The 25,841-nt window shown below is 41.5% G+C and overlaps 1 protein-coding gene across 5 annotated transcripts in view; it reads right to left on the bottom strand.

Moving 5' to 3' along the window:
* IST1 (IST1 factor associated with ESCRT-III) overlaps positions 1 to 24,674 on the bottom strand; it is a 34,979-nt gene extending 10,305 nt beyond the window's left edge. The window contains exons 1-4 of one of the 5 annotated variants that reach the window (XM_027617405.2): positions 23,814 to 24,672; positions 17,351 to 17,442; positions 1,535 to 1,637; positions 952 to 1,132 (exon numbers count right to left, since the gene is read on the bottom strand). In XM_027617405.2, coding sequence (XP_027473206.1) covers positions 952 to 1,132; positions 1,535 to 1,622 — 269 coding nt within the window. In that variant the 5' untranslated portion in view covers positions 1,623 to 1,637; positions 17,351 to 17,442; positions 23,814 to 24,672. Of the gene's footprint in view, positions 1 to 951; positions 1,133 to 1,195; positions 1,198 to 1,534; positions 1,638 to 17,350; positions 17,443 to 23,813 lie in introns of those variants that run through there. The other 4 variants (XM_035724885.1, XM_035724883.1, XM_035724882.1 and 1 more) reach the window with 4 other exon arrangements.
* Between the last annotated feature and the right edge of the window lie 1,167 nt (positions 24,675 to 25,841).

Below are 25,841 nucleotides of genomic sequence, written 5' to 3'. Positions count from 1 at the left end.
AGCCCAAGGTCACAAAGTCAGGAAAGGGTAGAGCCAAGACTCAAACTTAGACCTTTTGATTTCAGAGTCCTTATTTTTTCAGTTGTTTACAAGGAGATCAGGCCTTCCAGCAAAGGTATTAGGAAAAAGGTCCTTGGGTATGTGAAGTAGTCCCCTGGTTCTAGCCCCCCACATGCAGTAGGAGACCAGTATTACTCCCTTCTCAAAATCCCTTTCTCAAAAAGGTGATTTGATCTAGGTCTTCAAAATATCTTATTTCATTTCATTACGTTATACAAGACGAAGTTCTAGAAACCTACTGAACAACACTGCATATAGTTAACAATACTATGCCAGGCACTTAAAAATGTTAAGAGAGTAGAGGGGCGCCTGGGTGGTTTCGGCTCAGGTCATGATCTCACAGTTGTGAGATCGAGGCCCGTCAGGCTCCACACTTAGCGCGGCGTCCACTTGGGATTCTGTCCTCTGCTCCTCCACCCCCTCCCGCCTGCTGCATGCACGCTCTCTCTGAAAGAAATCGATCTTTTTAAAAAACGTTAAGAGGGGGACGCCTGGGTGGCTCAGTCGGTTAAGTGCCTTCCGCTCAGGTCATGACCCCAGGGTGCTGGGATCGAGTCCTGCATCAGGCTCTCTGCTCCGCGGGAGGCCTGCTTCTCCCTCTGCCTCTGCCTGCCGCACCCCCTGCTTGTGCTCTCTGTCAAATAAATAAATAAAATCTTAAAAAAAAATGTTAAAAGGGGAGGGATCTGATGTCATGTGTTTTTATCAAAAAAGGGTGTGTGGGGGGACACAAGGAAATTTCTGGAGGTAACAAATGTTTATTACCTTGATTGTGGTGATGGTATGCAGGCGTATGCGTATGTCCAAACTCAAACTGTATACATATGTACAGTTTTTTTTATAAATCATACCTAAATTAAGTTTAAAAAAAAAAAGACAAAATTATCTTACTTCATAGACTGGATGAGACCAAACCGAGCCAGCAGCAGATCACAATACAGCTCCAGAATTTCCATGGCCTCCACAAGGTAGTCTTCTCGGATAATATGCTCCACTCGGATCCGAGCTCGTTCATCCTTCCCAGCAGCCAGATAGTCAGCAATCTCTTTCCGTGCTTTCTGGGCCAGTTCCGCTAAGGCACAAATCCCATCCACTCACACAGCAGCAGTACACTGGGCCGTGGCCTGCAGAAGACTTCTACCCCAAGAGCGAAGTGGGTGTTTCTAGTACATCCTAGCTCACTTGTCTTTTACCAAATCTAGTCCCAACTCATCTAGTCTCCAGAATGTGGTCCTTTGTCTAGGTGAGAATATTGCTGTTATAGCCACAAATTTACCTCAGGAGTCATGTTACCAATGCCCTGCAACAGAATGATTCAATCTAACTTGTCACAAAGAGCAGCAGTCATTATCTAAAGCTTAAAGGATATGGGATCCCTAAGACTTCATAGTACTAGCCTCACAGAGCCAGTATTAGGATGGGAAACCCCAGTGATTTGGGGAAAGAAAATATATGGCAATCATGCATTACTCACTTTTTTTTTTCTCCAATAGTTTAAGACGGTTTATGACTAATCTCAAATTGACTCGTAAACGCTCAGCTTTAAATCCAGAGCCCAGCATGCTGTGCTGTTCCTCCTGGAAAAAGATAAGCACAGTTACTACTTTCAAGCTGAAATTATTCCAGTTAGAGGGTGGATTAGCTGACACTATAAACCAGAATGGTTTCCTAGTACAGGCAAAACATGATCTGATTCACATTTCTTTAAGATCGTTTTGGCTTATGTGGAGAACTGATTGGGGGAGGGTAATAACAGAAGCAAGAGAACCAAGGAGAAGGCTATCACTATAGTTCAGACAAGAGATGGAAATACCTTAGACTAGGGTAGCATGACTGGATTTGAGATCTAGCTTGAAGGCAGAGCTAAAAGAATCTGGTAATGGATAAAATGAGTATCTAATATATTGGTGTAGGAGTGGGTTGATAAAAAGACAAAGCAGCAGCAGGAAGGACTCCTACTTCTCCCAAAAATCTCATCAGGGCAGTGATGGGGAAAGACTATCATATTTAGAACCAAATTCAAAAATATTCTCCCATTACTTCCTCAAGTCCTCCTATTAAGTCTCAGCCTGTGGGAAAAAGCCAGTACCCAAGATCACAAAAATATTAATATTTACTGACTTGCAAAGAAATATACAAAGGGGGGCGCCTGGGTGGCTCAGTTGGTTAAGCGACTGCGTTCGGCTCAGGTCGTGATCCTGGAGTCCCGGGATCGAGTCCCACATCGGGCTCCCTGCTCAGCAGGGAGTCTGCCTCTCCCTCTGACCCTCTTCCCTCTCGTGCTCTCTATCGCTCTCATTCTCTCTCTCTCAAATAAATAAATAAATCTTTAAAAAAAAAAAAAAGAAATATACAAAGGGATGAAAAATCCAAAAAAAAAACTGCTCTATAAAATTTAACAACAGAAGGGTATTTACCAAGACTTTGAATGTACAGCAAAGTTATAGTCAACAAAACCACTCCCCTCCACCCACAAGGGGATATAACATTGTGAATTCCATATTGAGAGAGCACAAATTCTATGTCTCCCAACGAATTCTGGACTTGAACTTCAAAACATATAACATCCAAACAAAAGCTAGGTCAAATAAACTAATTAATAAACAGACAAACCAAAAAAGATATCCAATGTAAGGAAAAACACTAGGGATATTTGTCCACTTGTGCATAAACCACTAATAAGAACCTCCAGAAGCCTTTATATATTTAATAATCAACCTAAGTCTCAGTTTACAACGGGGCTTGTATGTCATGAAATATCTGGCAACCATTACACTGAATTATATTCAACCCGCTCAACAAATACCAAATATTTCTACATCAGACAATAGCTAAACGCTGAAGATTTACAAAAAAAAAAAAAAAAAAAGTACAGTCCTTGCCCTCAAAGGAACTTATATTCTATTGGAAAAAAACAGCTTAAGAAAATCTGGCAACTATAATACTATTTGGTAAGAAGTCTAATTTTAGAGTGGTTCTCAACTGAAAGTGACTCTGTCCCCTATGGGATACTTGGCAATGACTTGGAGACATCCTGGGTTGTCATGATTGGAAGGGATGCTACTGGCATCTGGTGGGTAGATGCCAGGAATACTGCTGCTAAACATTCTACAATCAACAGGACAGTCCCCCACAACAAAAATAATTATCCAGCGCAAATGTCTGTAGTGCCAAAATTAAAAAACCTAATTCTAGAGAAAAGACACCCAATCTTAGAGACATTACAGAATACTTTCCAGGAGAAGGAAAGTCTAAGTTGGGTCCTAAAGGACAAACAAATTATATGTAAGGTAAAAAGAGGATGTGACTACCCCAGGCAGAGGAAGTGCTGTATCTAAACTCCAGGTACCAGAGAGAACAAGAAACTTTCAGAGGAACACAAGTTCAGTACAAGTGAAGAATGGCATTAACTACAGTTTATGCCATAACATCTCTCTCAATCATAAATTCAAAACTTCAATTTGACAATTATTTATGAGAACAGGTGCTGTGGTAGGTTCTGGTGCTAACGAGATCCAGACAATATCCTTGTTTTCAAGGCCTTCATAACCAGAGACAGATGGGACAGCCAGAAAAACAGTAACTAGTACTATCATTTGCTGTACCAGGCACTGGCCCAGGACCAACCAGCAACTAAGTGGCAGAATGAAGAATAAAATCTAAGTGCATCTAAACTCAAAACCCAAGTAAACAATCTTAATCATATGCTCCTATAGCATTTCAGCACAAAAAATTATACTATATATTTTTCAATCCCTTTCAACAAATATTCATTGATTGTCTACAATACTGTGACAGGAGCTAGATACACTGGCACTGAAAAACAGACACGGTTATTGCCCTCATGGAGTTCACAGTCTAGTTAGAGAAAACTATCACCTCAGTAACTATAAAATCACAAGTAAGTAAATAAGTGCTGCTCTGGAGTTTATTATAAGGGGTTAACTTCTTTGGCCATTTGCTTGGATACTGTTTCGAAGATAAAAGATAACAATATTGGGGTCTGGTAGAGTCACAAGGTATGACAGAAAAATGTCAAAATTTCTCTGTGGTTCTTAACTAATCTATAAACATCGATTTTGTGATGCATCAATATATATGAGAACTAAACTTTAGTATTATATATTTTTTAAAGATTTTATTTATTTGACAGAGACAGACACAGCGGGAGAGGGAACACAAGCAGGGGGAGTGGGAGAGGGAGAAGCAGGCTTCCCGCTGAGCAGGGAGCCCGATGTGGGGCTCGATCCCAGGACCCTGGGATCATGACCTGAGCCGAAGGCAGACACTTAATGACTGAGCCACCCAGGCGCCCCAGTATTATAAATATTTTCAAAAGGCTTAAAAACATATACATTTTGACCTATTAATTCTACTCCTAGGAACTTAGCCTAAAGAAACAGAGCTTCATTCAGATTTTTATATAAAAATATTTATCAGCACATTTTAAGACCAAAAAATTAGAATAATGAATATTGCTTATTAAACTATAGTATATTTGTGATGGAGTTTTATGTAGCCACTCAATATTTAAAAAGTATTTACTGATGTGAAAATATATCAATGATATTAGTTGAAAAGGCAGGACTACATATATGAAGTATGACCCCAAATTCTGAGTTTAAAAAAGCAAATATACATAGGGGCGCCTGGGTGGCTCAGTCGTTAAGCGTCTGCCTTCGGCTCAGGTCATGGTCCCAGGGTCCTGGGATCAAGTGTCCCGCATTGGGCTCCCTGCTCAGCGGGAAGCCTGCTTCTCCCTCTCCCACTCCCCCTGCTTGTGTTCCCTCTCTCGCTGTGTCTCTCCCTGTCAAATAAATAAAATCTTAAAAAAAAAAAGGAAAATATACATATAAACAAAGGCTGGACTAAAAAAAAAAGATTTAATTATTACTGTAAACTCTTTTCAAACCCAATGAGTTAAGACTAACAGTAGAGCTAATATTAAAAACCAAACCCACCTCAGAAAGCATAGAATTTAGAATTTCTATTAAGAGACAAATAATATAAATTCATTTGCCTCCTTAGAAAAACAAAATATTAACTCATCAGAAGACAATAACCAAGATCACCTTATCGTAAGTGGAATATATGTGGAATCTGGAATAAAAACAACCACCCACACGCTCATGGATACAGAGAACAGATTGGTGGTTGCCAGAGGTGGGTGGCAGAGAATGTCAAAAACTATAAGAAAGGGTGCCTGGGTGGTTCAGTTGGTTAAGCGACTGCCTTCGGCTCAGGTGATGATCCTGGAGTCCCGGGATCGAGTCCCACATCGGGCTTCCTGCTCAGGAGGGAATCTGCTTCTCCCTCTGACCCTCTTCCCTCTCGTGCTTTCTATCTCTCATTCTCTCTCTCTCTAATAAATAAATAAATAAGCAGAAAGTAAAGGGGCCTATAGATACAGTGCACATTTCTTTAAAAAAAGAAAAAGAAGTATGGTGCTTAACTAAGCACCAAAAAAGTGCTTACGACTGTCCAGTAATTTATGACCATCTCCTTTGACAAATAAACATTAAAAAGAGTACATGCACACTGTGTGCAAGCCTATGAAGAAGAGCTAATCAAGAAAAGGAACAGAGGAGAAATCTCAGTGGGTGTCAGGTCCTGGCCTTCATATCCATCAGCTCATCTGTCTCACCACAGATGAGTAAGGGCAAGATCTGGGTTCAAAGCCCAAATGCAACATTACCCACACAGGGTGACCACTTAGCAAAAATATTACAACTGTGATTAAAAATGTAAACATGGTCTTGATAACCCTCCTAACACAGATGCTCTTCCATCGAGGGCCAGCGCAAGGGGAGACCTATGGAGGAGAACATTCATTCTGCCATGGAGCTCTAGGAAGCTTCCAAGAAGGATGTGCACTAGGCTTGAAGTGTAAAGAGGACTCTAAAGACCAGCAATGCAGCAAAGGTTAACAGAGGCTTGATTATCAATCCTCACTTCTGTTCTTAATAGCCTTTGCCCATGCCATTTAACTACTCTGAGCATCATTTTCCTTATCTTTAAGATGAAGGCAATAGCAAACATCACTAAACAAACACAACAACAAACAATTCCTATCAGGCACTCTCCTATGCACAAAGCAACAGCCACATGCCTTAGCAGAAAGCAAAATAGGCAACACAGTTTGTGGAAGATAAAAGAGGAAAACTAGCAGGACGTCTAATATGGATGAAAAACCACAACCAGAAATAAAAAGTCCCCTAGCCGTAAAAAGCAAGCGTCCAGAGACAAATGCCCAGACTCCTAAGAAGGAACATTAAAGTGCATTTGAAATGCACAAATGAAGTCTTGGAAAGGGAATGCCTGGGGGAGAAAAATTTTTGAAGGGAGAGGAGCCCTTTAGAAAACTATGGTGAAGGGGAAAAGGGGCAAAGGGAGAGTTCTGTCAGGAACAAGAAACTTTTTTTAAAAGTCAAAGCAGGGACACCTGGGTGGCTCAGTAGCTTAAGTGTCTGTCTGCCTTCAGCTTAGGTCATGATCCCAGAGTCCTGGGATCGAGCCCTGCATCCAGCTCCTTGCTCAGCAGGGAGTCTGCTTCTCCCTCTGCCTGCCACTACCCATGCTTGTGTTCTTGCTCTGACAAATAAATAAATAAAATCTTAAAAAAAAAAATAAAATAAAGGGACACCTGGGTGGCTTAGTCGGTTAAGCGGCTGCCTTTGGCTCAAGTCATGATCCCGGAGTCCTGGGATCAAGTCCCATCAGGCTCCTTGCTCAGCAGGGAGCCTGCTTCTCCCTCTGCCTGCTGCTCCCCCTGCTTATAGTGACAAATAAATAAAATCTTAAAAAAAAAAATAAAATAAAGTCAAAGTAAAAACAATACATCTCCCCATCTCAAAAAAAAAGCAAAAGTTAATGAGGACATGAAAAGAAAAAGAGTAGAGCTGATTAATACATTAATACATATTTAGGAAAATTAAGTTTACCAAAAAAATTAATTCATCAGAATAGGTATTTAAAGTGAGCCAGACACTGAAAGACACATGTTAACAGAGGAAACGGGTAACAAAGGAGTGGTTTTAGCAACATGAAATGCTAGAGGGTGTAAAGACATCTTTATTTCACATATTTGCCTAAGATGGCCAGTGTCCCACAAATGCTAGTTTAGGACTGCTGAAACAGCCTGGGAAGGAAGAGATCCCAAGTCAAAAGAAAAGGGATTTTGAAGAAGAAAAGTGCAAAAATTCTCTGAAAGGGGTGCTTAACAAATGTTTTATGCTGCTAATAGAAATCCAATTCTGTGAAGGAACTGGAATAATGATGTGTGGCAAAGTTGTTTATATTTCACTCTTCATCTTTTAGCTGGGGATGTTTGGGAAAGAGAACCTCCAAAAGCCTACTGTAAACCTGTGGAAGGCAGATAAAAATAAACCCAAATTACTAATCTTATCATTCAGTAATAACATTTTTTTGTTTCAAATCTAGAACAATAAGTAAAATCACAGGGCCTGTTCAGGGACTCTAACAATCAGGATTCCAGCTGAAAACAGATTAACATCCACAACCTGGGTAACCTGAGAAGAATTTCTTACATTATGTACAAAAGTGTGGCTAAGGTTTAGAGAAACCAACAAAGGATAGTGTATTGCCCCAGAACCACTAACATCCAGGTCCGAAAGGGAAAGAAGAGGAGTAGCTATATGAAGAGGGTCTCCAGACAGGAATCAAGGTTATTGGTAGAGGCATGCAGACAATTTGCAGCAACCTGGCAGGAAAGGAGAAGGGAAATAAATAGCTAGCCCTCATTCCTCCTACCCTCTAGTCTCCTGGTACCTCCCATCTACCCACAACTGGAAGGCAGAAAGTAAAGGGGCCTATAGAGACAGTGCACAAGAGTGAGCCTCCAGGGACATACATCAGAGGAACGATGCTATGTGGCTCTGGAGAAGGAGTTATCAAGCATAAAGGCTACACACACGCACCCAAGACCAAACAAGAAGGAACCTAGATCTAACAAAGTAACCCCAGATTTACACTGTAGTTAAGATTTCAGCTAACCAGACTAGAAAACAAGTTAAATGAATAGCCTAAAAAAAGAAAACTGTGGAGGCACCCAGGTGGCTCAGCCGGTTGAGCAACCAACTCTTTGTTTCAGATGGGTCATGATCTCAGGGTCACAGGACCGACCCCGGTGTGGGACTCCACACTCAAAGTCTGCTCCCCCTCTCCCTCTGTCCACCCCACTTGTGTGCTTCCTCAAAAATAAGTATTTTTTAAAAAAAGGTAAGGGTGCCTCAGTGGCTCAGTCAGTTAAATGTCTGCCTTTGGCTCAGGTCATGATCCCAGCGTCTTGGGATTGAGTCTCGCGTCAGGCTCCCTAGTCAGTGGGAAGCCTGCTTCTCCCTCTTCCTCTGTAGCTCCCTCTCCTGCTCCCCCTGCTTGTGCTGTCAAATAAATAAAACCTTAAAAAAAAAAAAAGTGTTTGAAAGGATATGGAAAAAACTGGGGCCCCTGTGTACCACTGTTGGTGAGACTGTAAAGTGGAGTACCACCATGGAAAACAGTATGGTAGTTCCTTAAAAAACTGAACATAGAACTACCTTATTATGATCCAGCAATCCCACTTCTGAGTATATATCCAAAAGAACTGAAAATAGAATTTCAAAGAGATATTTGCACACCCATGTTCCTAGCAGCATTATCCACTATAGAAAGTAACCCAAATGTTCACTGACAGATGAATGGATAAATAAAACATGCTGTTTATATTTATGTATCCTGACACATATATATAATAGTATTAGTAAAGTCTGAGTCCATGTTGTAGCATGTGACAGAATTTCCTTCCTTTACAAAGATGAATAACACTCTATTTGTTAGTATTTGATAAAATGTATGCCTTAATATGTAAGGTAAATGTATACCTTAGGAGCTGGCAATCCCATTCCTGAACATACACCCTCAAAGAAATTTGTAGAAAGGGCCATGAAGACACATGTATAAGAATCCTATGGTGGGGCACCTGGGTGGCTCAGTCATTAAGTGTCTGCCTTTGGCTCAGATCATGATCCCAGGGTCCTAGGATGAGCCCCACATCGGGCTCCCTGCTCGGCGGGAAGCCTGCTTCTCCCTCTCCCATTCCCCCTGCCTGTGTTCCCTCTCTTGCTGTGTCTCTCGCTGACAAATAAATAAAATCTTAAAAAAAAAAAAAAGGAATCCTATGGTAGTAAGGAGGTGGCAGAATACTGTGTCCATTACAAGAGGACAAATAAAATGTGACAGAAGCATACAACAGACTACTAAGCAGCAGTCAGAATTAATGAACTAGCTATACTTAGAGCAAGATGTGTAGTCCTTAAAAAACAAGCAAGGGAGTGCCTGAGCAGCTCATTCAGTTGAGTGTCCAACTCTTGGTTTCAGCTGAGGTCATGATCTCTTGGGTGGGGAGATCACACCTCTCGCACCTCTCCTTGGGCTCCATGCTCAGTGGGGTATCTCCTTGAAGATTCTCTCCCTCGGCCCCTCCCCCACCCATAGTCTTGCTCTCACAAATAAAACCTTAAAAAAAAGAAATAAAAGGGGGAAACGAACCATGAGAGATGATGGACTCTGAAAAACAAACTGAGGGTTCTAGAGGGGAGGGGGGTGGGGGGATGGGTTAGCCTGGTGATGGGTATTGAGGAGGGCACGTTCTGCATGGAGCACTGGGTGTTATGAACAAACAATGAATCATGGAACACTGCACCAAAAACTAATGATGTAATATATGGTGATTAACATAACAATAAAAAAATAAAGAAAAAAAAAAAGAAATAAAAGATACAAAGAGGAAACAAATAAAACTTTAGAATTGAAAAAAACAATAACCAAGGTAAGAAACTCATTGATGGGCTCAATAGCAGAACGGAAATGACAGAGCGAAAGAGCCAGGGCACCTGATGATAGATCAATAAAAAGCATCCAATTTGAAAAAGAGGTTAAAAAAAGACTGAAGTCTGAGAGATTTGTAGGGCAATAGTCAAGGATCTAATATTTGTGTCCTCAGAGTCCCAGAAGTGTGGTACCAAAAAATCATGAAAAACTATAGGCTGAGGGGGGACCTGGGTGGCTGGCTGCCAGTCAAGCGTCCAACTCTTGATTTTGGCTCAGGTCACAATCTCAGGGTCATGATTTCGAGCCCTACACAGGGCTCCACACTCAGCTGGGAATCTGCTTGAGATTCTCTCCCTCTCTCCCTTTTCCCCTCCCCCAGCTTGCACACACACTCTCTATAAATCTTTAAAAAAAAAAGCAAACTATAGGCTGAAAACTTCCCAAATTTAGCAAATGGCATAAATCTACAGACTGAAAAAGCTTAGGGAATTCCAAGCAGAATAAACCCAAAGAAATGTATGCCCAGACTTCTCATCACCAAACTGCTGAAAACTAAAGATAAATTTATAAAATACTGAAAGGAGCCAGAGAAAAATGCATTACTTACAGATGACCTATTCAAATGACTATGAATTTCACATCAGAAATCATAGAGGCTGAAGAGAAGCGGAACAGTATTTTTTTTTTTTTAAGATTTTATTTATTTGACAGAGAGAGACACAGCGAGAGCAGGAACACAAGCAGGGGGGAGTGGGAGAGGGAGAAGCAGGCCCCCCGCGGAGCAGAGAGCCTGATGCGGGGCTCGATCCCAGGATCCCAGGATCATGACCTGAGCCAAAGGCAGACGCTCAAACGACTGAGCCACCCAGGCGCCCCTGGAACAGTATTTCTAAATTGCTGAAAGAACTGTTAAGCAAGAGGGCGCCTGGGTGGCTCAGTTGGTTAAGCGACTGCCTTCGGCTCAGGTCATGATCCTGGAGTCCCTGGATCGAGTCCCGCATCGGGCTCCCCGCTCAGCGGGGAGTCTGCTTCTCCCTCTGACCCTCTTCCTTCTCGTGCTTTCTATCTCTCATTCTCTCTCTCTCAAATAAATAAAATCTTTAAAAAAAAAAAAAAAAGAACTGTTAAGCAAGAATTCTATATCCACTGAAAATATCCTTCAGAAATGAAGGTGAAATAAAGTCATTCTCAGATGAAGGAAAACTAATAAAAGAATCTGTCACCAACAAACCTCTTAAGAAGTTTTCCAGGCAGGGCTGCCTGTGTGTTGGTTAAGCGACTGCTTTCAGCTCAGGTCATGATCCTGGAGTCCCAGGATTGAGTCCGCATCAGGCTCCCTGCTCAGCAGGGTGTCTGCTTCTCCCTCTGACCTTCCCCCCTCTCATGCTCTCTTTCTCTCTCTCAAATAAATAAAATCTTAAAAAAAAAAAAAAAAAGTTTTCCAGGCAGAATTAAGTGATGCCAGAAGGAAATCTGGAATATTAAAATAAAGGAAGAAATGGAAAATATCTATAACTTACATTACAGATATAAATACCTGGGAAATATAATAGATGACTCTACTCTTGAGTGTCTTTAAATGCATTTTTTATAGTTAAAAGCAAAACTAGTAACATTGTCTAATGGGGTTTTCAACGTATGTACATAAGATAAACATAATGGAAAAAAGGGAGCAGGGTAAAGTGATCTTTAAGATGTCTCTATATTCCACAGGAAGTGGTAAAATACTGAGGTGCCTGGGTGGCTCAGTTGTGTCTGCCTTCGGCTCGGGTCATGATCCCAGGGTCCTGAGATTGAGCCCCACATCGGGCTCCCTGCTTGGCAGGAAGCCTGCTTCTTCCTCTCCCTGCTTGTATTCCCTCCCTCACTGTGTCAAATAAAATCTTAAAAAAAAATTATATAATCTTAATATACAAATATAATCTTAAAAAAAAAAAAAGGGAAGTGGTAAAATACTGACTCTAAATACACTGTGAAAGTACATCTATTATAATCCCTACAGTGACCTGTGAAACATATTATACAAAAAAAAACCAAAACAAAACAGAATTTGGGGTGCCTGGGTGGCTTAGTCATTGAGCATCTGCCTTTGGCTCAGGTCGTGATCCCAGGGTCCTGGGATCAAGCCCCGCGCTGGGCTCCCTGCTCCGCGGGAAGCCTGCTTCTCCCTCTCCCATTCCCCCTGCTTGTGTTCCCACTCTTCACTGTGTCTCTCTCTGTCAAATAAATAAATAAAATAAATAAATTTTAAAAAAATTAAAAAAAATTAAAAATAAACAGAATTTAAACTAGAATACTAGTATTAAAATAACCCAAAAGAAGGCAAAAGCAGAAACAGAAATGAAAAACAGAGGAAAAAACAGAAAACATAATAAAATGGTGGACCTAAATTCAAATATAATAATTACATAAAAAATTATATAGAAATGGTCTAAAAACAATTTTTTTTAAGATTTTATTTATTTATTTGAGAGAGAGAGAGAATGAGAGATAGAAAGCACGAGAGGGAAGAGGGTCAGAGGGAGAAGCAGACTCCCTGCTGAGCAGGAAGCCCGATGCGGGACTCGATCCCGGGACTCCAGGATCATGACCTGAGCCGAAGGCAGTCGCTTAACCAACTGAGCCACCCAGGCGCCCTAAAAACAATTTAAAGACAAGAGACTGTCCAAAAAAAGGGTCCATCTATATACTATCAACAAGAAACTCACTTTGATATGATAAAATGAGTATGTTAAAAGTAAAAGGATGAGGGATGCCTGGGTGGCTCATTGTGTTAGGCATCCAACTCTTGATTTTGGCTCAGGTCATAAGCTCAGGGTCATGAGATCAAGCGCTGCACTGGGCTCCGCACTCAACAGGGAATCTGCTTGTCCCCCTTCCTCTGCTCCTCCCACCACTCACAAGCTCCCTCTTTCTCTCTCAAATAAATCAATAAAATCTTAAGGGGTGCATGGGTGGCTTAGTCAGTTAAATGGCTACCTTTGGCTTGAGTCATGATCCCGGGGTCTTGGGATTGAGCCCCATGTCAGGCTCCCTGCTTCTCCCACTGACCCTCCTCCCTGTTTGTGCTCTGTCTCAAATAATAAAATCTTTAAAAATAAATAAATAAATGAAAGCTTTAAAAAAAAAAAAGCAAGTTGGGGCGCCTGGGTGGCTCAGTCAGTTACGCATTTGCCTTTGGCTCAAGTCACAATTCCAGGGTCCTGGGATCGGGCCGCATTAGGCTCCCTGCTCAGTGGAGTCGGCTTGTTCTGCTCCCTCTGCCCCTCGCCCCATTCGTGCATGAATGCACACTAATAAAACTTTTTTTAAAAAAGTAAAAGGATGAAAAAGGTCTATCACACACTCACCAAAAGAAAGTTGGAAGTTTACATTTTTTGCACCCCTCCACCCATTTCAGTACAAGCTTCCAGTTATAAAATAAATGTCATGTGGATGTAAATGTACAAATTAATCATACTGTACACTTTCACTGCTGAGAGTAGATCTTAAAGTTCTTATCACACACACACACACAAAAGTTCTTTTCACAAGAAAAAAATTTTGTTAACTATGTGTGGTGATGGCTGTTAATTAGTCTTATTGTGGCAATCATTTCACAATACACACAAACATCTAATCATTACGCTGTATATCTGAAACTAGTATCTTTTATGTCGATTATAACTCAATTTAATTTTTTAAAGACTTTATTTATTTGACAGAGAGAGACAGAGAGCACAAGCAGTGGGAATGGCAGAGGGAGAAGCAGGCTCACTGCTGAGTAGGGAGCCCAATGTGGAACTCGATCCCAGGACCCTGAGACCATGATCTGAGCCGAAGGCAGATGCTTAACTGACTGAGCCATCCAGGTACCCTATAACTCAATTTTAAAAAAGAAAGTTAAAGTTAATTGGAGGGGCTATATTAATGCTAGACAAAGATTTCAGAACAAGGAAAACCAGGGATAAAAAAGGAGTATTATATACTGTTGTAATTATATAATGATAAAAGTGAATTCACCAAGGAAATATAACAATCCTAATAGTGAATGCACCTAACAAACAGAGCTTCAAAATATATGAGGCAAGTACTGACAGATAGGAAAGGAGAAATTAACAAATCCCTACTTATAGCTGGAGACTTCAACATGCCTTCACCAGTAACTGATCGAGCCCCGCATCGGGCTCCCCGCTCCAGGGGAAGCCTGCTTCTCCCTCTCCCACTCCCCCTGCTTGTGTTCCCTCTCTCGCTGTCCTTCTCTGTCAAATAAATAAAATCTTAAAAAAATAATAAATAAATGTAACTCATAAAAGACATTTTCAAAAAAAAAAAAAAACTGGTAGAGTATCAGCAAGGATATACAAGAACTGAACACCACAAACAATCGACTGTATCTCAATGATAGTTACAGAACACTCCACCCAACACAGTAACACACATGGAACATACCTGAATATAGACCATATCCCAGGGTACAAAATAATCTTAACAAAACAGAACGGAAGTCACACAGAGTACGATCTTTAACCAAATGGAACTGAACTAGAAATCAGTTAACGAGATAGCAGAAAATCTCCCAACACTTGAAAATTAAACACACTTCCTCATAATCCACGGGTCAAAGAGGAAGTTGTAAGCAGGAAAAACATGTTTTAAAGGTTTGAACTGCAAGAAAATGAAAGTATTGTAATCTGTGGATGTAGTTTAAAAAGCAGTACTTAAGGGGCACCTGGGTGGCTCAGTTGGTTAAGCGACTGCCTTCGACTCAGGTCATGATCCTGGGGTCCCAGGATCGAGTCCCACATCAGGCTCCCTGCTCAGCGGGGACTCTGCTTCTCCCTCTGACCCTCCCCTCTCCTCTCTCTCTCACATAAATAAAATCTTTTAAGAAAAATAAAATAAAAAGCAGCACTTAAGGGGAAATTTACAACACTAAATGCTTATATTAGAAATGAAGGTCTCTAGTAATCTAAGCTTCCACCATAACGAACTGTAAAAAGAATTATTATAACCCAAAGCAAGCAGGAGGAAACAATAAAAACAAGGCAAAATAAATCAATGAAATTGAAGAGGAAAACTACAGAAAAATCAACAAAACCAAATGCTGGTTATCTAGAAAAAAAAATTTTTTAATTACTTATCTATTTGAGAGAGAGAGCAGAGCAGGAGGGAGGGGCAGAGAAAGACCAGGCTCTCCACTGAGCAGGGAGCCCGACACAAGGCTCGATCCTGGGACCCCAAGATCATGACCTGAGCTGAAGCAAGATGCTTAACTGCTGAGCCACCCTGGCACCCCAAGATTTAGAGCCCCACATCAGGCTCCCTGCTCGGTGGGGAAACTGCTTCTCTCTCTGCCCCTCCCCCCACTCGTGCTCTGTCAAATAAAATCTTTTAAAAAAATTGACAAATCTTGGGGCAACTGGCTCTGTCAGTAGAGCATATGACACTTGATCTTGTGAGTTCAAGCCCCATGGTGTACGTAAAGATTACTTTAGGGCGCCTGGGTGGCTCAGTTGGTTAAGCGACTGCCTTCGGCTCAGGTCATGATCCTGGAGTCCCAGGATCGAGTCCCGCATCGGGCTCCCTGCTCAGCAGGAGGAGTCTGCTTCTCCCTCTGACCCTCCCCCGTCTCATGCTCTCTCTATCTCATTCTCTCTCTCAAATAAATAAATAAAATCTTTAAAAAAAAAAAGATTACTTTAAAAAACTCGTAAGTCTATAGAAAACTGGCAAAAAAAAGGGGGGACAAACTATCAGGAATGAAGAGGGGAATATCATTACAGATCCTAGAGACATTAATAATTACAAGGGGACGGGCGCCTGGGTGGCTCAGTTGGTTAAGCGATTGCCTTGCTCAGGTCATGATCCTGGAGTCCCGGGATCGAGTCCCACATCGGGCTCCCTGCTCAGCAGGGAATCGGCTTCTCCCTCTGACCCTCCCCGCTCTCATATGCTCTCTCTCATTCTCGCTCTCAAATAAATAAATAAAATCTTTAAAAAATAATAATAATCACAAGGGGACATTATCAATTTACACCTATATATTCAAACAAGAACGGACAAATCTCTAAAACTCAACTTACCAAAACTGACAAAGAAATAGAAAATGTAATTACTCCACATATATAACAAAAATTGAATCTAAAATTAAAAACCATTCCAAAGGAAAAAGAAAAGTAACATTCTTTTTTAATTCCACTGACTTACATAATTTAGTTTTGTTTTAAGGAAACAGAAATAATTTGCCAAAGTATTTTGTTAAGATTTAAGGGTTTTCTTTTTTTTATTTTTTTTAAAAGATTTTATTTATTTATTTGACAGAGAGAGACACAGCCAGAGAGGGAACACAAGCAGGGGGAGTGGGAGAAGGAGAAGCAGGCTTCCCGCGGAGCAGGGAGCCCAATGTGGGGCTTGATCCCAGGACCCTGGGATCATGATCTGAGCCGAAGGCAGATGCTTAACGACTGAGCCACCCAGGTGCCCCTAATTAAGTTTTTTAATTTACGTTTTTAGTAATCGCTACACCCAACCTGGGGCTCAAACTCCCAACCCAGAGATCAAGAGTCGCATGCTCTTCTGACTGACCCAGTCAGGCACACCTAAGTTTCAAGGATTTTCAACTTTCAGAAATTAGATTCCTATTCTACAAAAAAAAAAAGAATAATTAAAGACAATGACATGGGGCGCCTGGGTGGCTGAGTTGGTTAAGGGCCTCATCTGCCTTCAGCTCAGGTCATGATCCCAGGGTCCTGGGATAGAGCCCCACATCCACCTTCCTGCTCAGCAGGGAGTCTGCTTCTTCCTACTGCTTGTGCTGGCTCTCTCTCTCAAATAAATTAAATCTTTAAAAAAATAAAAAAAAATTAGGGACGCCTGGGTAGTTCAGTTGGTTAAGCGTCTGCCTTCCGCTCAGGTCACTATCCCAGGGTCCTGGGATCAAGTTCCACATGGGCTCCTTGCTCAGCAGGGAGTTTGCTTCTCCCTCTGCCTGCCACTCCCCCTGACTGTGCTCTCTCTGACCAATAAATAAATAAAATCTTTTAAAAATTAAAAAAATTTAAAAATTAAAAAAATTTTAAGAGACAATGACATTAAACCACAAAGGTAATAACTAAAGATCTATCCTAAAATATACGAAATAAATCATTAGACCCCAAACTAGTCTAATACAAAATATCAACTTAATTACCATTTCAGGACTTGAACCTGTTTCCAAAACTAAATACCATAACCTTTGTACCTGGAATGATTAAGAATACTAATCTGAAAGTTAGTAAAATATTCTGGTCAAGTTACTGTTTTATACATACACAAATATCTATATACATAAAACAAACATATATAAATGTAGATATATATGAATATGTATACACATACCACATACTAATATTGTTCAGTAACTCATTTAAAACTCCTTTTATGATTCAGAGGTTATTCTAGGATGTTATGTCAACATGTTTATGGTCATGCATTCACTCACCAAACATTTGTTAAGCGCTCTTCTATCAGGCACTGTGCTAAGCCACCACAGTTAAGTAAGACCTCACCCTAAAGCTTCAAAGAGTTCACAATCTAATGAGAATGACATAAAAAAAAAAACTAAGTCATGTAAACAACTATAACAAAAACCCTATGAAATGATTATGAACTAGTGATTACAAAACTAGTTCTCACAGTATTCTCTCTAGTTTATATATATGCATACCTCTTTTTATTGCACTTCTCAGATACTGTTTTGTTTCGTTTTTACATGAAGGTTTGCAACCCTGCATCAAGCAAGTCTATCAGCACCATTTTTCCAAAAGCATTTGCTCACTCCACGTCTGTCACATTTTGCTAATTCTCACATTTCAAACTTCTTCATTATTATTATAAATGTTATGGTGATCTGGGATCAGTGACCTCTGATGTTACTATTGTAAAATTTTAACTAGGGTGCCACCAATGACTCCAATGTAAGACAATGAACTTTGTTGAGAAATGTGTATATTCTGATTGCTCCACCAACCAGCCATTCCCCTCATCTCTCTCCCTCTGCTTAAGGCACCCCTATTCCCTAAGAAACAATACTGAAATTAGGCCAATCAATAACCCTACAATGGCCTCGAAGTATTCAAGGAAAAGAAGAGTCACAGGTCTCTCACTGTATATCAAAAGCTACAAATGATTAAACTCAGTAAGGAAAACTTGTCAAAAGCTGAGATAGACCAAAAGCTAGGCTTCTTGCATCAGTAAGCCAAGTTGTGAATGCAAGGGAAAAGTTCTTGAAGGAAATGAAAAGGGCTCCCCCAGTGAACAAATGGTAAGAAAGTGAAAGAGCCGGGCGCCTGGGTGGCTCAGATGGTTAAGCGTCTGCCTTCGGCTCAAGTCATGATCCCAGGGTCCTGGGATCGAGTCCCCCTGCTTCTCCCTCTGCCTCTCATGAATAAATAAATATTAAAAAAAAAAAAAAAAGAAAGTGAAAGAGCCTTATTGCTGATACGGAGAACATTTTAGTGGTCTGGATAAAAGATCAAACCAGCCACAATGATTCCCTAAGCCAAGGTCCTGACGCTCTTCAATTCTACAAACTGAGAGGAGAGGAAGCTGCAAAAGAAGAGCTTGAAGCTAGCAGAGGTTGATTTATGAGGTTTAAAGAAAGAAGCCATTTGGGGTGCCTGGGTGGCTCAGTCATTGGGCAACTGCCTTTGGCTCAGGTCATGGTCCTAGGGTCCTGGAATCGAGCCCCACATCAGGCTCCCTGCTCAGAGGGAAGCCTGCTTCTCCCTCTCCCACTCCCCCTGCTCGTGTTCCCTCTCTCGCTGTGTCTCTGTCAAACAAATAAAATCTTAAAAAAAAGAAGCCATTTTCCATAGCATTCAAGTGCAAGGTGAAGGAAGTACTGATGCAGAAGCTGCAGCAAATTATCCAGGAGGTGTAGCTAAGATAATTAATAAAGGTGGCTATACCAAACAACAGATTTTTTTTTTAAGGGCTCCATGCTCAACACAGAGCCCAACACGGGGCTTGAACTCACAACCCTGACATCAAGATCTGAGCTGAGATCAAGAGTCGGATGCTTAATTGACTGAGGCACCCAGGCACCTCCTAAACAACAGATTTTAAATGTAGATGAAACAGCATTACACTGAAAGGAGATGCCACCCAGGACTTCCATAGCTGGAGAGAAGTCAATGCCTGGATTCAAAGTTTCAAAGGACAGGCTAACTCTCTTGCTAGGGGTTAATGCAGCCTGTGACTTTAAGTGGAAGCCAATGCTCATTTACCATTCTGAAAATCCTAGAGCCCTTAGGAATTATGCTAAATCTATTCTGCCTGTGCTCTATAAATGAAACAAAGACTGAATGACAGCACATCTGTTTAGAATATGGTTTATTGAATATTTTAAGCCCACCATTGAGACCTACTACTCAGAAAAAAAAAAAAAATTCCTTTTACTGTTCATTGGCAACACACCTGGTCACCCAAGAGCTCTGATGGAGAGGTATGAGATTAACATTTTTTTTTAAAGATTTTATTTATTTATTTGACAGAGACAGAGATAGCGAGAGCAGGAACACAAGCAGCGGGAGTGGGAGAGGGAGAGCAGGCCTCCCGCGGAGCAGGGAGCCCGATGCGGGGCTCGATCCCAGGACCCTGGGATCATGACCTGAGCCGAAGGCAGACACTTAACGACTGAGCCACCCAGGCGCCCCAAGATTAACGTTTTCATGCCCGTTAACAAAACATCCATTCTGCAGCCCATGGATCAAGGAGTAATTTCAACCTTCAAATGTTATTAAGAAATATATCTTACAGGGCGCCTGGGTGGCTCAGTTGTTAAGCGCCTCCCTTCGACTCGGGTCATGATCCCAGGGTCCTGGGATCAAGCCCGGCATCAGGCTCCCTGCTCAGCGGGAAAGCCTGCTTCTCCCTTTCCCACTCCCCCTGCTTGTGTTTCCTCTCTCGCTGTCTCTCTCTGTCAAATAAATAAATAAAAGGAAATATCTCTTACATAGCTAGAGATGCCATAGATAGTGATTCCTCTGATGGATTTGGGCAAAGTCAACTGAAAACCTTCTGGAAAGGATTCACCATTCTAGATGCCATTAAGAACATCTGATTCATGACAAGAGGGCAAAATATCAACAATAACAGGAGTTTGGAAAAAGTTAATTCCAATCCTCATGAATGACTCTGAGGGGTTCAAGACTTCAGTGGAGGAAGTAACTATAAATATATAAATAGTCAAATAACTAAATTTAAAAGTGGAGCCTGAAAATGTGATTGAATTGCATGATAAAACCTTGATGAGAAGCTGTTTCTTATGAATGAACGAGCAAAGAAAGTGGTTTCTTGAGATGAATTCTACTCCTGGTGAAGATGCTGTGAAGATTGGTGAAATGACAACGAAGAATTTAGAATATTACATAAACTTAGCTGATAAAGCAGCAAAAGGGTTTGAGAGGATTGACTCAAATTCTTAAAGAAAGTTCTATGGTGCATAAAATGTTATCAAACAATATCATATGCTGAGAAACTACTCATGAAAGAAGTCAACTGATGCAAAAACGCCATTATTTTCTCATTTTAAGAAATTGCCACAGCTTCAGCTTCACCCGGATCAGTCAGCAGCCATCAACATGGAGGGAAGACCCTCCACCAGCAAAAAGGTTACAATTTGCTGAAAGTTCAGATGATTAGTCTTTTTTTAGCAATATTTTTAAATTAAGATATGCACGATTTTATCAGATATAATGCTACTGCACACTTAACAGACTACAATGTAGTATGAACATTAATTATTATATGCACTTTGAAAACAAAAAATTTCAGGGGCGCCTGGGTGGCTGTCAGTTAAGCGTCTGCCTTTGGCTCAGATCATGATCCCGGAGTCCTGGGATCGAGCATGCATTGGGCTCCCTGCTCTGAGGGGAGCCTGCTCCTCCATCCCCCTCTGTGGATCCCCCTGCTTGTGTTCTTTCTCTCTCCAATAAACAAAATCTTAAAAAAAAGGAAACAAAGAGTCATTTGACTCACTTTATTGTGGTGGTCTGGAACCAAACCCACCAAACCCAGGGTATGCCTGTACTGATCTATTTTTATTGGGATACCACCACGTGCCCTTCTTGGCTCTTCCCAACTCATTTCAACCCAATCCTTAACTTTGGAACAACAAATCCATCTAGTCCCTCCTTTTATCATTCAGTCCCAGAAGTCTTTTCTTTCTTTCATTTTTTTTTTTAGGAGCCTTTTAAAGAAGGTTCTCTTTAGGGGCGCCTGGGTGGCTCAGACGGTTAAGCGTCTGCCTTCGGCTCAGGTCATGGTCCCGGGGTCCTGGGATCGAGTCCCACATCGGGCTCCCTGCTCCTTGGGAGCCTGCTTCTCCCTCTGCTTCTCTCTCTCTCTCTCCCCCCCCCCCCGTCTCTCACGAATAAATAAATAAAATCTTAAAAAAAAAAAAATAAAGAAGGTTCTCTTTATTCTGAATAAGGGAAGGTGTAAAACCATGGATTGAGTCATTCCTTATATTATTTGGGGGAGAAAGGTGAGACTGCTGCAGCTCATACCTGCTGCCCAAAATTATGAAGCTGTCCAGCAGTAATCCTGAAAGCTCTATTTATAGTTAAAAATAGAAAGAAAAAAAAAAAGGAGGGGGCACCTGGTTGGCTCAGTCAGTTAAGTGTCTGCCTTTGGCTTAGGTTGTGATCTCAGCTCTCTGCTCAGCAGGTAGTTTGCTTCTCCCTCTCTTTCCCCTGTGCTCTCCCTCTCTCTCTAAAATAAAGTCTTTAATTTAAAAAAAAAAAAAAAAAGAAAGCAAAAAAGATCCTGAAGTCCTAAGAGACAAGCTTTAGAGTATGTAGCTCCAAAAGTGCCAACTGGGGAAGGGAGGCAGCAAAGTCAATAGTGACGAGGATGATATTATGCAGTATCAAGAAAAACTTTTGTATTTGAAATGTATTATTTTACTTATCTTGAATACTTCTTCCTTATAAAATAAATTATATGAACAGATTTAGGTATGACCACTGTAAGGAAGCTATGAAGAGGTGACATAAGAGTACAAACAAGTTAGAAAGCATTTCCAAATTAATATAGTCCAATCCTTAAAACCTTTATTTATAGAATGCCAACTATCCTGTATTTTCACACTGCTAACCTTTATCAAATCTTCACTGATTAATCAAGATTAAAAAGTTAATAAAATGAAGGGCCACAAGACCAGTAGCATGTGTAAACTCACAAATACAGACTACAGGAAGCAGAGACCATCAAGATATCCTGGAAGAAGCTGTAACTACTGAAATGTGTACGCATTATCAAAGTATTTTTGCCTTGTTTCGATAAAATTAATATAAAAAAATTACAGAAAAGTCACTGGGTATACGTTTACCAAGAGTTTTCCTCATATTTTTACAGAGCTGTAATCATGGACTCTGACACTGAGTCCTTTTATCACATGACATAGTATCTGTTGTGTTAGTCTTTAGCTTTAACGGCTACCTGATATTCCATAGTAATTTTTAAATTATTTCTCCAACCTTCTGACATGTCATATAAATAATGCTGAAATTAGTATTCATATGCATACTACTTTTCCTGCATTTGAAATTATTTCATTAGACTACACCCTATTTTCTAGTTTTATCTTTTAAACCAGAACAAACTACATACAACTAGGACTTGATTCTAATTTTAAAGGAATGAGAACTTAAGTAGACTAAAGTTGGGGATTCTAGAGCCTCCTGATCGCTTAGAAGACCAGAGGCACTGTTCTCATTCCTTTAACAGTACTTTAAAAAATGAGAGGATTTAGAAAACTGGGTGACTTTAAAATGCAATTCTAACATTCAAGTTTCAAAACACTCTTTTATCTTCTAAGAAAAGGGTATTACCAAATCTTTTATTCCCAGAAGATGTGATTCTGAGATAGCTGTAAAAACAAAATATTCCACGACTACTGGATTGCAGGTAAAGGAGTCAAAAGGCTTCTACGTGTATACGCACCCACTCACATGTTATCTCAACTACTATTTTGTTAAATACATGCACAAGGAGAGAGAGAAACAAAACTGGCCCGGAACTGAACGCTGTTGATGCGAAATGAGGAGGGAATTCATTATACTCTTTAATCAGTATGAAATTTTAATAACGCAAAACAAAAAATTAAAATCCCCGAAAAGAGCTATTTATGAGCGGCTTTTAATTTTACTACTGCAGAGAATGAAAGCGGCTGTGTCTTTCCTACTGCCTGATTGGAAACGGACCCTCCGTGGATCGCGATCCTGGCAAAAGTTTACGCTGCCGTTTCACGTCCTCGGCTCCAGCACCGCGGAGGAGGAGCGCGGAGAACACAAAGAGGAGAAAGGCAAGGACCGGGCCTCAGGCTCTTCACAAGGTCTCCCGTAAGACACGGGGGAGTCTGCGAAAGGGGGAAAAGACCGCTGCTCGCTTAAGCTAAAGAGAAAGGCAATTTCCTCCGGCCAAACAGGGCACCACCTCAGGAGCCCGCCCCGCCAGGTAGAGGCGATCAGACTCTCGCGGAAGGTCAACCCCGACCTTCCCGAAGTCTCTCTGGACCAGTGGAAACGGCACAGGGGTGTTACCGAGACCGCAGGCCGAGCCCTGTCACCAACAGAAGCCGAGGCCGCGGCGTTTCCGCCCCGGGGGAGAGTCCTCGAGGCAGGAAGGACAACAGGAAAGTTTCGCCGCCTCAAGTAGCTAGGTCCGGCGGTATCCAAGCGGCTCTCGGCCCTGCCACGCCCCTAACCCCGACCTCAGGCGGCCTCCCGCACCGCGGACCTCCGGCCTGACCTCCGGCCTGACCCCAAACCCAGGATCCTTCCTTTTCTCCTCACTTGCCACCTCAGGGTCGTCTGAACCCCAGACTAGGGACTTCTAAATCCCGAGCGCAGTGCGAGGAGAAAAACAAAGACCTTTGACGTTAAGACTGCCACACTCACCTGGCTGAATGCCGACGTGAAAACGGGTGAGAAGAACTTGGCACTTAAAGCTCAGCATCCAAAATGGCGGCTCCCTCAGCCTCAGCACAAGCAAGCACGGGCGGAGGGATCTGCGGGGCCAAGGTAGCCACGCCCTCCTTCCCAGAGATTGGCTGCGCGCTCGTCGCTTCCGGAACTCACGCCCTGAGCGGCTCGAGGCTCCCTCATTCAGCTCCCTTCGGAGCCGGCGCGATGGGAACTACTTCCCGCGGCGGAGGCACGGGTGGTGACGCGTTTACACGTCACGCCACCTGCGTTGTCGTCACTTGGTAGAGGCGCGCCCGGGATAGGGCAGGTCTTCCCCTGGGTGCGGAGAGGTAGACGGAAGTGGTTTGTTCACCTGCTCTGTGCTCAGTGTCTTTTATCAGATTTCTCCAGTCTCTCGAAAAACCGGCTCCAGTACTACCTTTTAGACACTCGGAGTTACTCCCTGTGATTTGCTCCGGTCCTTCGCTCAACTCCAATAACCCTAGGGGCTTTCCCCCGGGTGTCGGTTTTTTTCTCCTGCGGCAGTGCCTGAGCAGGTTTCAATTCTTTAGACGCTGTTTTTCCGATCCTTCATCCTAGTTCCTTAGTTGCCCACCATCACTCCATCGATGTCTTCCAATAACTCTGCCCCTCTTAAACCAAATCTGATTGCTCTTTCAACCCGAATCTCTAGTCTGTATTATTTGTCACTAATGCTTCCTCAACACCACGTTCTCCGGGAATTTACCTTATCTCTATTCAGAGGAAACTTTTAGTTTTCTTTTTCACTTGAAACCCAGTGTCTCGGTTTACCGAGGGAAGGGGCTTCTCGGCTCTTGGCTTCTAGGAGAGGTAATTCTGCCCCCTGCTGTAGAAGCTGCGTCTACCGGGACCAAAATTGCGGTTTGCGAAATTATAATATGGTCATTATGACAAGGATGGAGCTACGCGTTACTGTATGAGGTTTATATGAATTTAGAAATAGTGTGTTTTTATAACCACTTGAAATATTTCTGTAAAAAACCGGTTCCGGAACCTCAAAATACAGTGTTTGGTTCTTTTAAAATGGGGGGAGGGGAGTCCCCTGTAAATACATGCAAATATAATTGAGTCTGTTGCAGTAAGATAATGGCATCTTAAAAAATGGAAGTGAGGGCGGACTGCTCGAATCTAAAAAGCAACCAAATGTAATGTGTGTGGATCTTGTTTAATGATTCAAACAAACCAACTATAAAAGACGTTTTTTGAAACAATCAGGGATATTAGATTATGTACCAGGTATTACATGATACCAACTAACCAAAGAATTGTTATTTTGGTAAACATGAAAATAGCATTGAGAATTTGTAAGAAAATGTCCTTTAAAATTTTTTTAAACAATGAATACTTTGCATTGGGTTTAAATCCAAAAATCCTGATGATTGTTTAATCCAATGTTATTATTGTACAATTTTCTCTACCTTTAGGTATGTCTAAAATGTTCATAGTAAGTCACAAGGTGAAAACAACCCAACTGTCCATTGTCTGATGACAATAAAAGATGGTGCATACATACAATGGAATATTATTCATCCTAAAAAGAAAGGAAATTCTGACACATCATCTACAACATGGACAAATCTTGAAGCTATTATAGTATGTGAAACAAGCCAATCGCAAAAGGACGTAACAGGGTGTAATTCTAGCTATATGAGGTCCCTAGAGAGGTCAAATTCAGAGAGGGAGAAAGAATAGTGATTACCAGGGGCCAGGGGGCAAGAAAGTGGAGAGTGATTGTTTAATAAGTACTGAGTTTCATTATGGGAAGACAAAAAAGTTCTGGAGATGTATGATGGTGATGGCTACATGACAATGTGAATGTACTTAATGCCACTGAAGTATATAATTAAAAATGGTTAAAAAGCTAACTTTTAGGTTATATTTTACCACAATAAAAAACTTCGTTAAAAAAATTTTTTTTAAGATTTTATTTATTTGACAGAGACACAGCGAGAGAGGGAACACAGGCAGGGGGAGTGGGGG

Source organism: Zalophus californianus, chromosome 17, assembly GCF_009762305.2.
Source record: "Zalophus californianus isolate mZalCal1 chromosome 17, mZalCal1.pri.v2, whole genome shotgun sequence".
NCBI lineage: Eukaryota > Metazoa > Chordata > Mammalia > Carnivora > Otariidae > Zalophus > Zalophus californianus.
The sequence above is the reverse complement of the archived record's forward strand: the minus strand, read 5'-3'. Positions and strand labels throughout refer to the sequence as shown.